Genomic DNA, 16,250 nt, shown 5'->3' with positions numbered 1-16,250 from the left:
TCTCTCTCTCTCTCTCTCTCTCTCTTTTGTTTTGTTTTGTTTTGTTTTTTTCCGAGACAGAGTTTCTCTGTGTAGCCTTGGCTGTCCTGGAACTCAGTCTGTAGACCAGGTTGGCCTCGAACTCAGAAATCCACCTGCCTCTGCCTCCCAAGTGCTGGGATTAAAGGCATGCGTCACCACCGCCCAGCTTCATCATGTCTCTTCACAGCAATAAAATCCTAACTGAGGCCGGGAGGTTTCTGAGTTTCTGAGTTTCTGAGGCCAGCCTGGTCTACAAAGTGAGTTCCAGGACAGCCAGAGCTATACAGAGAAACCCTGTCTCGAAAAAAAAAAATCCTAACTGAGACAGAAGTTGGTACCAGGAATGAAATATTTTTGTGATAGGCCCGACCATGCTTTAGTATGGAGTAATGTGGATTTTGGAACTTTGGATTAGGAAGGCACTGGAGTGCTCTAAGTGGGGCTTTAATGGGCCATCCCAGTAGGAAACAGGATACAATGATGCTTAGGGATGATTTGAACTTTGCAGTGCTAGCTCAAAATTTTTCAGAGGAAAGGAATTTTAGTATGTTGCCTAGAGATCGTTCTTGTGATATTTTGGTGATCTGTGGCTACTTTTTACTCTTGTCCAAATAGTCTGCCTGAGGCTGAGGTGGGATTTAGATTAATTGTATCGGCAAAAGAAGTCTCCAAACAGCCTGACACAGATCCTGTCCTGTGGTTCACTCTTGTATGGTTCAAGGTTAAAGGGGCACCAGGTAGTAGAATGGAGCTAAATCCTGTGTTCAAGGAGATACACAGATTAAGAGAGTGGTGACCTCAGGACAAGATCCCACCAGATAGGTTTGTATCCTGTGAAAAGGAATTAAAGAAAAGCTTAGGTCCAGGTGTGGTGGTAAACACCTTTAATCCCAGCACTCAGGAAACAGGCATGCAGATCTCTGAGTTCAAAGTCAGTCTTGTCTACAGAGCAAGGTTCAGAACAGCCAAGTTTAGGCAGTCAAGGGAACCATGGAAAACAAAAAGCTAGTGAAGATGTTATTGAACAAGGGGACGATGTTCCAGCCCCAACAAGCAGCAGAATTTACCAGCTTTGGCCACTTCATTCTACCTTTAGATCAAGGATGGGATTTTCCTTTGATACTAAGGAAAGGCAATGAGGCCATAAATGTCAGGAATGGCCCTGAATGGAGACCCAGAAAGACTACTCTTGTGTGAGGCAGCCAAGGTCGTACCTTCTGATGGCAGCCAGGCTTGGTAATGTGTAAGAGTCAAAAAATCCAAGTAAGGAATTTAATAATTTATCCCTAATTTTCAAAACCCTTTGATGATTTGATGATTTTAATGTTAAATTTTTTAGAATGTATTGGTTCTACTACCTATCACTTATAGTTTATTAAAAAGTAAATATTCGGGGGCTGGGGCTGGAGAGATGGCTCAGTGGTTAGGAGCACTGACTGCTCTTCTGAAGGTCCTGAGTTCAAATCCCAGCAACCACATGGTGGCTCACAACCATCCATAGTGAGATCTGATGCCCTCTTCTGGTGCATCTGAAGAGAGCTACAGTGTACTTACATATAATAAATAAATTAATTAATTAAAAAAGATTTATTAAAAAAAAAGTAAATATTCTCAGATGACATGTAGTTGTCCAGAATTATGCAAAAATAAAATACAAAGACAAAATCTTACTTCCAATAGTAAATGCATACTCATTCAAAAGTATATATGCATTTTACAAACAACCATATTCACAGGAAAGGACACATACATTACAATGGTTCCCATTAGTGATGGTATATCCATCCCTCATCCTAGCAAAGGGGAGACTGAGGCAGGAGCCAGAATGACATGATGCAGGCTCAAAATAAATAAATTTAAATATGAATAAATATTACGTGTAAAATAAAAATGAATAAAACGTCAGAACAAAATAAAAAGCATGGGTCATCAAAATGGCTGAGGTGGTAAAAGGCCCTTGCTGAGAAAGCCTGATACCCTGGCAGTGATACCCAGACCCCACAGTGGGGTATTACTTTAAAAAGGCCACCTAATCCTTTTTTTAGGAGTATACAAAGTGTGTGGTCTCAACCTGTGATCCTGGTCCTGTAGCTGTTTTGCAAAATGTATAAATCCTCAGGATGCTGAGACAGAAGGATCACCAGGAGATTCAGGGCAGCCTGGGCTACATAGTGAAATTCTCCTATCAAATAAAAACGCATACATGCATATGCGCGCATACCCTAGGCCCCCAACCATCCTTTCATACTAGAAATGAATTAGTATAACATCTTAGAATGAAAATTCTGGCTTTTATTCAGGTGTGATGGAGCATGCCTTTGATCCTAGTACTTGGGAAGCACAGACAGGTAGATTGGAGTTAGGGGCCGGCCTGATCTATATAGTGAGTTCCAGGACAGCCAAGGCTACAGAGAAAAACCTTGTATTGAAAAACCAAAAATAGGGCTTAGCGAGTAAGAGCACTGACTGATCTTCCGTAGGTCCTGAGTTCAAATCCCAGCAACCACAAGGTGGCTCACAACCACCCATAATGAGATCTGACGCCCTCTTCTGGTGCGTCTGAAGTCAACTACAGTGTACTTATGTATAATAAATAAATCTTTAAAAAAAAAAAAAAAAGAAAAAAAATCCAAAAATAAATAAGAAAATAAAACCCTGACTTTTTTTAAATCTTCTTTTGGATTTTTGAGACGGCGTCTTTCTATGTAGCCCTGGCTGTCCTGGAACTTGCTATGTAGACTAGGGCAGGGCCTCAACCTCATAAAGACACACCTGCCTCTGCTTCATGAGAGCTAGATTTAAAAGCATGAGCCACAACACCTGGCCTCTGGCATTATTCTTTAATGGGTATTGCTAGCAAGCATTTTGCCTTCGAATCATATGCTTACTCTTAACAAACAAGACTTAAGAAGTTTCTGTAAAAAGCAATCTATATACTCAATATTTACCTACTTCAATCAGTTCTTCCGAGATGAAATATATTTTCTAGTGAAAATATTTTACATGCAGAGGACAACTTAAGAAAATAAAAGGCTCCTGACATACGTTCAAAGGAAAGCAGCCATGCTGTGTCCTGTCTATGACACAGAAATGAATGGCTGCCTTCAAATTCAATAAGATAAACAGTGTCTGCAAACAGCTTGGTGGCCTAGGGCTGAGATCCCAATGCTCAGGAGGCTGAGGCAGGGGAATCATGGGAGGGCAGAGATAAGGGACGGAGGACAACAAACCCCCTACGACATCCATAGGATTATATCACTGATGTGTGTCAAAATTACAATATCGAGCTTGCCCCTAGCTCAGTGGTAGAACGCTTCTGTGGTGGTACAAGTCCCTGAGTTCAATCCCCAGTGTGTGCTGTGTGAGGGGGTATGAGTGAAGGTGATATACGCTGCACTATCAAGCACAACGAATGAACAACTATTCTTTGGAAAATTCCAGTCCTTGACCTCACAAACCAAACTTAATATAATTCTCCATGTATTTGTGTCACTATACAAGATACTTCAAAGAATGAAACCAAGCCAGTCACGATGGTGCGAACCTTAAATCCCAGCACTCAGGAGGCAGAGGCAAGCCAATTCCCATGAAGTTAAAGCCAACTTGGTCTACTCAAGACGTTTCAAGACAACCATAGTTATACAGTGAAGCACTGTCTTAAAACACACACACACACACACAGTTTTCTTTAATGCCTCTAATGACAATGGACATTTGAATGGAAGTATGAGGAGAAAAGGTAAAAGTCTAATAGCAATACGGGAGCTGAGGAGAAAAATCAGGGGTAAAGATCACTAGCTGCTTTTACAGTGGGCCCAGGATCAGTTCCCAGAACCCACATGCTGGCTCCCAACCATCTGTAGCTTCAGGTCCAGGAGACTCACCATCTTCTGACTTTTGTGAGCACCAGGCAGGTACATGGTGCACATGAATACACGTGACAAGACACTTATATACAGAAATCAATCTAAAAAAATTAAGACCAATTGGTACTATCAAATTTATATGAGAAAATACTCCACAGTGTTTTATCATTTATCAGTGGAAACCCTAGAATGTTCTGATAAGGAAACTTCAATAACATTGTCCTTAATTCTTGATAGATAATCACTTCGAAATAAATTTGTACTTTTGATGAGAAAAACTCATTTTGTTTCAACATCTATTATTATGGGTTGAAAATACTGTTAAAAAAAACAAAGGGATTTCTTATTGTTAATTTTAAAAAACATTTATTTTTGTATATTTGATGTTTTGTCTGCATGTATGTCTGTGCACCATAGTTATGCATGGTGCCAGTGGAAGCGAGAGGAGGGCATTGGATCCCCTGGGACTTGGCTCATAAATAGTTGTAAGCTACCATCTGGGTTCTGGGACTCAAAGCCCTGTCTCTGGGAAGAGTAGCCAATGCTTTTAACCACTGAGGCATCTCTCCAGCCCCAAAAATAATTTCTTAAAAGGAACTGTGGTGCAAACAGCTACCTTGTCATCTTACACAGGAATATGCTAGCCAACAAAGAGAAACAGGTCAAGAATGTAATCCAGCACTCACAAGGCAGAGGCAGGCTGGGTCTGGTCTACATAGTAAGTTCTAGGCCAGCTAGGGCTACAGAATGAGACCATCTTAAAAAGAGATTTTAATTCACACTATACAAATGCATACACTTGGGTACTTTTTACACTTGTTAGTAAATGTTACCATTTTCCTGAAGCCATAGAGAGCACAACATCATAACAGACTTACTAATCCTGACATCTCTATCATCAAAGACAGCTCTAGCCACCAGTGATGTGAAGGCCAGGTATGGGGGAAATCCCAGCATTTGGGAAGCTGAGGCAGGAGACAGCCCTGACTTCCAGGCCAGCATAGGCTGCACAGGAAGAATGTCTCAAAGCAAATGGAGTCAGCTGGCCTCTCTCAAGAGCTTCTCAGACTTACAGCATACCAAGTGAGACTACGAAGATTTCATCAGGTGGGGGAAAACACTGAAAGATGTATAGATGTTTGTACAGATAATTCATTGAACATTTCAGCACAGCTCCAAATGATTAAATCTGATATTATACAGAAATAAATACAAAAGCCTATTTACAGAAAAACAGCAAAGCTAAGACTCAAAGTAACATTAATCATTCTCAGTAGACAAATGTAAACAAATATATACACACCCTAACCCCATTCTCTAGAATTCAAGGAAACAGACAATCCAGGGGAATATAATATAATATACTACTAAGTAGAGAAGATCTGTCTACTTGTTATCCTAAAACTGATAGACCCCATGGGATAATAAATGCCTAAAGTAAGCCAACTATCCAAAGATATTTTACTTGATTGTTACTTACTAAGCTTCAACTACATCCTAGTCCACAAAACAGCATCTGCATGGTAGAAATCTCAATTTTCTTTTTATAGATAAATATAGAAGCAGAAGGTTAATGACCTTCAATTTAATTAAAAGGATCAAAAACAGTTAGTAGGTATGAGGAATAAGTATCAAATGAGTGTGCATCACCCTAGGCAACAAGTCTGCTGTGCACTAGGCTATTGTTCCCAGGCTTGCTACAAGGAAGAGGAAGTCAAAAATTCAAAAAAATAAAATTATTGGTATATACATAGATAGATAGATAGATAGATAGATAGATAGATAGATAGCAGTTTTGATGGAACAAAATATTTCACACAATGAAGTAAAAACTTTAAATATACATATTTTTGGTATAACCAATTATCCCTCAAACTTTTCCAGGCAGTGGTGGTGCATGCCTTTAATCCCAGCGTGTGGGAGGCAGAGGTGGGTGGATCTCTAAATTCAAGGCCAGCCTGATCTACAGAGTAAATTCCAGGACAATCAGGGCTACACAGAGAAAACCTTTACCCAAACAAATAAATCATTTACTTTTACTTACTTAGCTGACAAATCAAAATATAAAAGTTTATGGCATACTGCATGATGTTTGCAATACATGTGTACAAGTTAACATGCTAGTGCATGTATTACTTCACATTTTTTTGTGGTGAAAATATTTAAACTCTATCTCAATGCACTATTATTAACTGGTCAAAACCCTTTCCCTGTACTCTTGCCATAAGTGCTAGGATATGGGCACTTACCACATCTTATTTGACTTACTCCTCCTGACTGAAATCTCCCTTAGCCCTCAGCCCTGCCTTCTCCAGTTCCATTCACCCCACCCTCTGTGAGTTGGACCATTGAGGACTCTAAGTACAAATGACGTGTAGTATTTGATTTTCTGTGTTGAGCTTGTTTCTTTTAGCACAACGTTCCTCTGTGCAGCTGCAAATGGAAGAATTTCCAGGCTCATTGAGACTGAGTCCACAGCAGGAGACCTTGGTCTAATTTGTCACCCTGACAGAGGCCTAGGTGAATTCCATACCACCACCCAGTGAACGCAGAAATACACAAAGTTCTCTGAGGCCTGCTCTCATAATCCAGAAATGCCATTGCTAGATGTGTAGACAGTTTGTCTATTTTATAATCAAGTGTCGATGATAGCCCATCCCTATAATCCCAAGCCCTCAGAAGGCTGAGACAGAAGGACTGTGAGTTTGAGTTCACCTGTCTGGAAAGAGAGAAGTTCATATTTTAGTTTCCCGAGGAGCCTCCACACTGTTTTCCATATTGGTTTCTCTACTTTATACTTTACCGACTGCAAGCAAAGCTTCCCTCTGCCCTACATTCTTATGCGGACATCTTGTGTTTGTGATAATAGCTAATCTAACAAGTATGAGATGATACCTCATGATGGTTTTAACTTCCTTAATGATCAATACACAGTCACACATCAATCAGCAATGGGAGTCTGTCTGGAGAGAGGTGTGGTGGGTGGTTTCATCACCGTGAGATCATCACAATCCTAGATGGTACAGCTCACCACACACCTAGGTGATACTGCATGTGTCACTGCCCTCAGGCTATATGCCAAGCATCCTACTGTCTTGAAAATGGAGGTCTCAATAACATAATTAGTAAGTGTCTAAACATTTAAGCACAGAGCAGGATCAACAAACACACAGTACAAAGGATAAAATGGTAGGCTGGAGAGATGGCTTAGAGTTTAAGAGCACTGGCTGCTCTTCCAAAGGAACTGGGTTTGAGTCCCAGGATCCACATGGGCTCATAACCATCAGTAACTCCAATCCCAGGGGATCTGACATCCTTTTCTGACCTCCACGCATCAGCCACATGTGGTACCCAGACTTGTAGGTAAAATAACCATACGCATAATATTTAAATGGTGACCTGTACAGGCTACTTACTGTAGAAGAAACATAGAGAACTAAAGTTGCTTTAGCTGAGTCAGGTGGAGAAAAGTGGCTAGGAAGGGCTGGGATATCAGATGAACAATAAACGAGTCACAGACCAGGCTTAGCAGGTAAGAGCACTGGCTATTCTTGTAGAGGCCCAGGGGTTCAGGTCCCAACATCCATGGAGTGGCTCACAATCACCTATAACTCCAATTTCCAGGGGATCTAATACTCTTTCCTGGTCTCTATGGGCACCTGCATGCATATGATGCACATAAATTCACAAACACACACACTTGCTATAGACCAGGCTAGACTTGAACTCAGAAATCTACCTGCTTCTGCCTCCCAAGTGCTGGTATTAAAGGTGCATGCCACCACCACCTGGCCAGAAAGAATTTTTAAAATTTTTAATTTCTGCTGGGCAGTTGTGGCTCATACCTTTAATCCCAGCACTTGGGAGACAAGGCAGGTAGATTTCTGAGTTCGAGGCCAGCTTGGTCTACAGAGTGAGTTCCAGGACAGCCAGGGCTATACAGAGAAACCCTGTCTCGAAAAACAAAACAAACAAACAAAAAAATGCTTTCTGTCATTAATCAAAATGTCATTATTTAGAACAGTGGTTCTCAACCTTTCTAATGCTACAACCCTTTAATACAGTTCCTCATGTTATGGTGACCCCACCCATAAAATTATTTTTGTTGCTACTTCATAACTGTAATTTTGCTACTGTTATGAACTGTAATACAAATATCTGTTTTCTGGTGGTCTTTGGGGGTCACAACTTTGGGAGTTGAGACTTGCTGGTTTCAAGCTTGCTTGCAATGGCTGCATTTTTCCTTCTGAGAATGTCTAGTGAGATCCTGCCTTCAGCTTTCCATTACAGTAACAAGTCCAAGCTCAGCTAGTGCCGCTTCAGCTCTGACAGGGACCTGACAGCTGATGGAGAAATAGCAGGCCGACCTTAAGTTTAAAGCTGATCATTTTCCTGTTGTTCTCATATGTCCTGTGAGCTAAAGGTCTGCTTCCATTCTTCATGGAATGTCTAGTTTTCTCAAAACATTTATTGAAGACATTGCTCATGCTTACGGCCCCCTCCCAATTGTGAATTCTTCATAAATACGTGGGTTTATTTCTGAGCTCTCTACTCTTATGCTACTGGTTGTACATGTCTGTACTCACATCAGTTACACTTCTTCATTACTGTAATTCAGTTGAACAGGTAGGTAATGAAGGGCAGGAGAGGATGCTTAGGGGTTTAAAGCAGCTGTTGGCCAACTTAACAAGAGTGGGAATACTGGGGTCAACATAGTAGGAAAGAACTGAATCCTAGGTTTCCTTTGACTTCCACATGTGCACTGTGACATGCACACGCCCACGTGGCTGGGTAGCACCACGAGGCTTGCTCTCCAGAACTGCTTTAAACCTGTGCTTGAAAAAACTCTGAACTCTTAGACCAGAATAGCAGCCAGACACAAAAATCAACACAGAACTCATAAGCTTTTCTATATATCAATAGTGAACTTGCTGAGAAAAAGAACTCGAAAAATCTGATTAAAACAATATGCAACACCAAGGAATAAACCTAAGCAAAGAGCTGGAAGGCTTCTACAATGAAAGCCTTAGAACATTGAAGATAACGAGAAGATAAGAAGCCCTCTTATATGCAAAGAGTGGCAGAATGTTGTAAACATACACATAACTGTTGAAATAACTAGAGTCAATGCAAACCCCATGAAAATTACAGTAACATTCTTCACAGAACCATAAAAAAAGATTTCTGAAATTGATATAGAAAAAAGACCTCAAATATCCAAAGCAGTCTTAAGCAAAAAGAACCACCCTAGAGGAGGTATCTCAGCCTGGTCACAAACTACATTACAGAGCCATAGTGACAAAATCCGCACCTTAGCAGAAAGAGGCTCATAACAACCGTACCACAACAGAGCATCCAGAAATAATCCCCACAGATACAACTACTGGGTTTTTGGCAATGGTTCCAAAATATTTTGGAAAAAAAAGACATCCTCTTCAACAAATGATAGTCATAAAACTTCCTATTCCTACATCAAAGAATAAAATTAGACCCTCATGTCTCACAGTACACAAAAATCAACTCAACATAAGCCTAGAAAATTGGAACTGCTAAAGGAAGATGGAGACAAAACACTTGGAGACATGGGTACAGGATTCCAACAGCACAGGAAATAATCCCAAGAACTGTTACAATGATCTCCATAAAATTAAGCTACTGCAGTCAAGGAAACAATGGCCACAGTGAAGAAAGCCTAAAAATGAAAGGAAATCTTTGCCAACTATATGCCAGGCAGGAACTAATATCTAGAATATATAAAGAACTGCAAAAATCAAACAAAAACAAAACAAACTGCCAAAAAATACTTGGAAAAGTATTCACTGTCCTCAGCCATCAGCAAATGTGAATTAAAACCAGTCAGAGGCTGTCATCAAAAACAAATTGTAACCAATTCTGGTAAGCACACAGAGAAAGAACCTTTAGACATGGGGCATGAAGGAGGAGGGAGCACACTAGCTCAGCTGCTAGGGAAGTCAGTGTGGAGGTTACTCAGACAACTGAAAGAGAACTACCCAGTGACCTACTGGATCATTCTTGAACCTTAAAGCCAACATACCAGACACACGCTTGGCATGTCCATCTTCACTGCTGAGAGTTCATTACAGTGAGGAAATCAGACAGCCTAGATGTACAAAACTGTGGTGCAGATGCCAGAATTTTATACAGTCCTGAAGAAAACTGAAATCATGACACTCACAGGTAAATAGGTGGAGCTGAGAGTCATTATGTTAAGGGAAATAAACTATACTCAGAGAGACAAATACTATGCATTTTCTCTTATATACAAGACCTAGATTCCAAATGTGTTTATGTGTGTGTGTGCTTGTGCGTGTATGCACATGCATGCACGTGTATGAGATAAAACTATAAAGAGAATCATGAGAAGGGAAGAAGGAGCCTAGGGGAAGGCAGGAAGGGGAGGTCACAGACATGTACGACAGAAAAGCAGAAGAAATTATCTGAGGGAAGGAAGGGAGTCTCATGCTTCAGCTTCCTAGGTACTAGGATTATACACAGGAGTCATCATGTCAGGTGACAAGTATTTCTAATGATTCCTCCAAGGAACAAAAAAGCTAATCAAACCCCAAGATTGCTGCTACCAGGGATGCTGAGGCACAAGGATTGTTGAGTTGGAAGCTAGCCTGGCCTAGAAAAAGAGACTCTGGACTTCAAACAAAATATGTGGTGAGCTAGAACTACGTACAGTTCAATATTTGAAAGGGTTGTGCTATTGGGGAAGGGGGGGACTCTTTCATATAAGTACCCTAGCACAGAAGTAATACTGGGGATCAAACCCAAGGCCTTGATAAGCAACTGCTCTACCACCGAGCCACATCCAGCTCAAAGATCACTAACACTTTCTAGAATTTTTTAATCCACTAAATATTTTTTAGAAATTTAAATGAAGAAAACTTCAGAAGAAAAAAACAGTTGGTAAGTGTTCTTTCAAATGCTCTCAGATACCCACAAACACACAACCCCCCCCCACATATATATATGCACACAGTAACTTTATGACCTGTGAGAGATCACACATCTCATGGTCTCCTTTGCTGTCTTTTCCACTTGTGTTTATACTCCTTACCCTCTGATCAGCCTTGCATGGTCCACATCCTTGTAAGACTTTACTTACAAGTAAGGTGGTATTTTGAGTGTACTTAAATGTATAGTGACTTCAAAACCATAAACACTTACAGAGCAACCTGATTTATGCATATAAGTGCAAAACTCAATTTTTTTCTTTTGGTTGTGTTTTTATGGTATAGAGATCAAAGCCATGGCCTATAGACAAGCACTCTATCACTGAACTATAACTGCGCTCCTAATGATTTTTAGTTTTTCTCCCAAAGAAGTGTTTCTTTTTATATAGTCTGTCTTTCTTCCTTCTTCCCCCCACCACCTCTCTTTATCTTTGGGTAATATTTATTCATTAGAGGTATATTTTTATTACTTTTAATTATGAGGCGTATGTGTAGGCTCCCATGGGAACAACGGGCACTGAAAACCCCTGCAGTTAGAGTTACAGGCAGTTGTGAGCAGCCCACCGAGGGGGATAAGGGGAACTGAACTCCGGTCCTTTGGAAGAGCAGTATGTTAGCCCTCTGGCCCTGTGATGTTTAGTGTGTGTACACACATGCCGCACATATGGAGAAGTGAGAGCATTTTGAAGGGTTAGTTTTCTTCTCCAACTCCATTAGTTCTGGTGTTCACCCCAATTCAGCTTCCAGGCTTGTACCGACCGCTTTTGTCCACTGAGCCATCTCACTGGCCCATACAGGGTGTTTTCTGTACATGAGCTGTGTGCAACAGCATCATCCAGGATGTTAGTAAAAAGCAAGCTTGCATTGGCATCCCTAAGACCTACTGAAGTTATCCAATACCAGAGAGCACTGTAAATCATGCTCAATAGCAGCTACTTTCTAGAATTGCCAAAATGCTATTCACAGAGGAGAGTCTTGAAATTCAATGGCTATTCTAGAACACAAAAACAGAAATTGTGAAGGTGTTCAGGTGCTGCTTCAACAGAGCAAAGGTATACAGGTTCTGAAGGTAGCCTTGATAGTGAGTGTTGCAGAGGACATACCAGTATTTGAATATTCACATAATTTCACATAACTCTATAGCTACCAAGCCTTTAACCTTCACCAGTGCCTTGCATAGCACACTTCTATCAAATTAATCTCAGAGGTATTATTAATTAAAGTTTGAAAGGCCTTAAAAATATCAATAATAACTATTTCAATGAAAAACATATAGTTGGGAATAACAGAACCATATGAACCACTGTTTCCAGGAAGCCAAAGAATTAAAACTTTTAAAAAAAAAAAAAGGACTTGGAAAGAATGAATTAGATAAAGTAACAGGCAGTGGTTGTGCATGTCTTTATGTCTTTAATCCCAGCACTCTGGAGACAGAGGCAGGTGGTTCTCTGAGTTGGAGGCCACTGGTGTATAGAGTGAGTTCCAGGCACAGTCAGGGATACACAGAGAAATCTTGTCTCAAAAAACTGGAAACAAGCAAACAAACAAACATACAAACAAAAAACAAAAACCTAAAATAAATAAAAAAAAAAACAAAACTAAAATTAAGCCTAAGTAAGCAAGGAAACCGTAACACTACAAACTCTTTTACTACAGCAAAAAAGATGGAAGAACAAGCAAGGCTATGGCGCCCAGTGTAAATGCCTTGGATAGTCCACAGAAGGGCACAATCTCAAAGTACTGTGAGGAGGTTTAGAAAGGTCACTAATGCTACTTTCTCCGTATATAGAACTGCAGTACTTCTGTGTAACTCTGAAGGTTTAATTTGCATATATTGTGATACTTGCTCCTTCTCTATGACTTTAGTTTTGTTTTGAGACAGGGTCTCATGTACCCTGGGTTAGCTTCAAATTGAGTATATAGTCAAGGACGGCCTCCAACTCCAGATTTTCTTGTTTCTTGCCTCTGTGTTCTAGGGTCACAGGAATGGACCATTATACTCAAGCTTGGTCTGAAACTCATTATGTAGACCAGGCTGGCTTTCAACTCAGAAAGATCCACTTGCTTCTCCCTCTGAATACTGGGAATAAAGGTATTTGCCACTATTCCTGGCCAGCGTAAAATTACACATAGAATACGAATGAATTCATATTAACAGTATATGCATCATTCTTGAAAGGTCCTAACAGGAGAATCCACTATATAGATCCCCAAACATGAAGCTACAAGTACATAGGCTTGGATCTACTTGGCAGAACGTGTCCCATTTTACATTCTGCTCTAACAACGACATTATCCTCAGTGCAACAAGTGTCAGTGACACCAGTACAATCCTCACTGCAGTTACAGAAATAACAGGATACTGTCTTATGAAAAAAAAAAATGTTGCTTTCCTGAAGACAAAATGTCCAAGTGTGCTACAACAGAAGTACTCTTAGATAAAGATAAAAACTTCCAAGTTGTCTAAGTGATATCTGCTTTGGTTCCCAGCTCAACGCCACTACAGCTTTTGCTAGCTATATCCAGTAAGTTCACAGGTTAGAATGCATGCCCCTGACAATGCACACTTCAGTGTATTTATAAGGTTATGGTATACATGTCTCCAACCAAAACCATGTGTAAAGTTACGACTTACCCACAGTATACCAACTAGCATCTGTCAACTTGCTGATAATAGCTTCCTGGATAGATCCATCAGATGTCCTTGTTTCAACAATAGCTCCAACCTAAAACATAAAAGCCAACTTTTCTTACAAGATTTAAACAGACACACCAAATCCCTTCCACCAACTACGTGATCCAAGTAAGAAATATTTGATAAATACACAAGCTCTAGCAGAATTATCAGTTAGGATGCTTGGGTCTCCATTATGTAATTGGAGCCCAATGTTCTTTGGCATAATTAAGGGAGCTGTTACTTGTATTTTACAAATTAAAAACATAATTTGTATAGCCCAGCATTCAAATATGACTAAATATCTTACTTCAGAGTTTGTTCACCATATTGCACTAACTCCAATAAGCTACATTGGAACAAATATCACACCATAAGACAACAAAAATACTTGGTTTTCATTTATCAAAACACTAAGTACGGGACTCAAAAACTTGTATTTAAGGGACCTTTCAGATAAACAGTTCAGCTGGAGAGAGGAACAGACCAATTAACCTTTCTTTCAGCTTCCAAACCTTTGTATATCAGTTATTAACCAAAGTGGTACTTGGACAAAATAAAGTCTTACCTACATAAACAGAAATGAATAGAAAATACAATATTGCTATTCATCATATTGAATAATGAAACAAATATAGTTTGATAACTCAGAACAGAAAAGTTTATGATAGTTGGCATATCACAGGCACCATCTTAAATATTGCAATAATGTCAAAACCCAAAAGTAATACATTCAAACTAGGCAAGGCAGCATAGCCCCACAGGTAGATCTTTGTGAATTCAAGTCTAGCCTGGGCTATATAGTGAGCACTAGGCTAACCAGGGCTACATGGTAAGACTCTGTCTCAAAACAAACCAGCCAGCAAGCATGCCTAATATATACTTACATGTATGCACATATTCAGTCCCTAAACTGAAACAAAAGGCAAGGGAAAGCGCGCTACCCTAACGTGTACCCTAACGTGACAGAGCAACTGCTCTGTCAGCCAAGCACAGTGGTGTGCGTGCCATCCCAGCACTGGGGAGGCGGAGGTCTGTGCTAGCGTTAGGACAGCCTAGGCTAAGGGACCATCTACAACACCAATTCAAAACCAACAAGAACTAATTAAATAACTAATCCAGCTATGATTGATGTTCTTCAAGGATACAATCATTACAATATCATAATTTACACTATTGTACATCTGTATTTTGTTTTCTGACTCACAAGCCTATAAAAATTCAAGTGTATGTAGGAATGAAGTTGGACAAATTATGGCATTTGCCGGTGGTCCATTATGTTTGATTTGGAACTGGCCACATACGTACTCTTAAAGGGCCCTTTACTTGGTCATCTTGCACCAACTGTGTTGTGTTATCCTGCTTCAGAAGTACCTGGAAAACAAAAGGATCTGGAAGTTACTTTTGAAACAATGTATCTACCATGACCCTGCAGGTGCCTCCTTAATACCCCATGGTTACCTCTGTAGTAACAGTTATTACACTGTCTTGTATTTATGTTTATTCTCTTTCTCATTAACTGAGCTCCTTAAGGGCTGGAGCCCTCTTTCATTACTATTCCCCTTATAGTTAGCAACTGTCCGAGCATATTACAGCCATTTAATAACTGCTTGCCAAGTGAACAAAGTAGAGATGTATAATCCAGCGATACTATAAAAATGCAAAACTGCCTCTAGTGTATTTTATCAAGTCATAAAAGCTTTTGACTGTCACAAACTATTTTTTTAAACCTTCACATTTTATTGCCTACTTAAAAACAGAGCTCTTGTGGTCCTTAAGCCTCATGAAGCTGGGCTTGGTGGCATATAACTTTAATCCTGGCACTCAGGAGGCAGACAGTCAGGTGGATTTCTGTGAGTTTAAGGTCAGCCTGGTTTACATAGAGAGTTCCAGGCCAGCCAAAGCTACATAGAGAAATCTTGTCTCAGGAAAAAAAGTCTTCCGATACAATTAGAAGCAATTCAGTTACAACAAAGTATCCCTCTCCAATGCTCTTGTTCACTCAGTTCTACACACATACAGGGAAACAACACAGCAGAGGAAGTAGATTCTGGGTAATGGGAGTGTATAAGATGTCCTAAAACAATTATATCATATTATTTTATATCATATTATTTTAAATAAACAACTAAGAGCCACAATAATATATATATATGTTATGTATTTATATATGTATATTTTAAAGGTTAAAACTGTCAATGACTCTCAAATATTCAGTGGTCTACATTTCCAGTTTACAAAGTTAAAAGGCTATATGAAATGAAGAAGATAAAAATGTCAAATGGCATCCTAACAAGCAAGTGTCACTAGCGGATTCAGACCTGGGTCTATTGACTACTTGAGTCACAGTTTTTGAGACCAAGGCCTTCTAAACCTGGATTGTATTTGAAACGTTAGGCTTGTTAAATTAGTCCCAGAGGTTTTCACTCAGAGTCTTTGAGATATAGGCCTGAAAACGTTCCCTCTGAGTAAGTTCCTAAGTGGGCTAATGTTCCTGGTCTGGAAGGCACGAGCTGAGCACCAGCACACTAGCTCACTCTTCTGTTCCTTTATTCATCCACATTCGACAGGCTCTGCGTGACCACTGGACAGGGAGCACTCCTACACAGAGGGAGCAGGGATAGAGACAGAAGCTCTGAGCTGTGGCAGTGGTGGCGCATGCCTTTAATCCCAGCACTTGGGAGGCAGAGGCAGGCGGATTTCTGAGTT

General features: G+C 40.1%; 1 protein-coding gene across 1 annotated transcript in view; it reads right to left on the bottom strand.

Annotated features, from left to right (window-relative positions):
* The window catches only part of Arid4a (AT-rich interaction domain 4A), a 72,759-nt gene that overhangs the window by 51,593 nt on the left and 4,916 nt on the right, over positions 1–16,250 (bottom strand). Inside the window, exons 4-5 of the mRNA XM_031356443.1 lie at positions 14,850–14,915; positions 13,503–13,593 (exon numbers count right to left, since the gene is read on the bottom strand). Coding sequence (XP_031212303.1) covers positions 13,503–13,593; positions 14,850–14,915 — 157 coding nt within the window. The remainder of the gene's footprint in view (positions 1–13,502; positions 13,594–14,849; positions 14,916–16,250) is intronic.

This window comes from Mastomys coucha, unplaced genomic scaffold, assembly GCF_008632895.1.
Source record: "Mastomys coucha isolate ucsf_1 unplaced genomic scaffold, UCSF_Mcou_1 pScaffold6, whole genome shotgun sequence".
In the NCBI taxonomy this organism is placed as follows: domain Eukaryota; kingdom Metazoa; phylum Chordata; class Mammalia; order Rodentia; family Muridae; genus Mastomys; species Mastomys coucha.
This window is presented reverse-complemented; position numbering and strand designations above follow the sequence as displayed.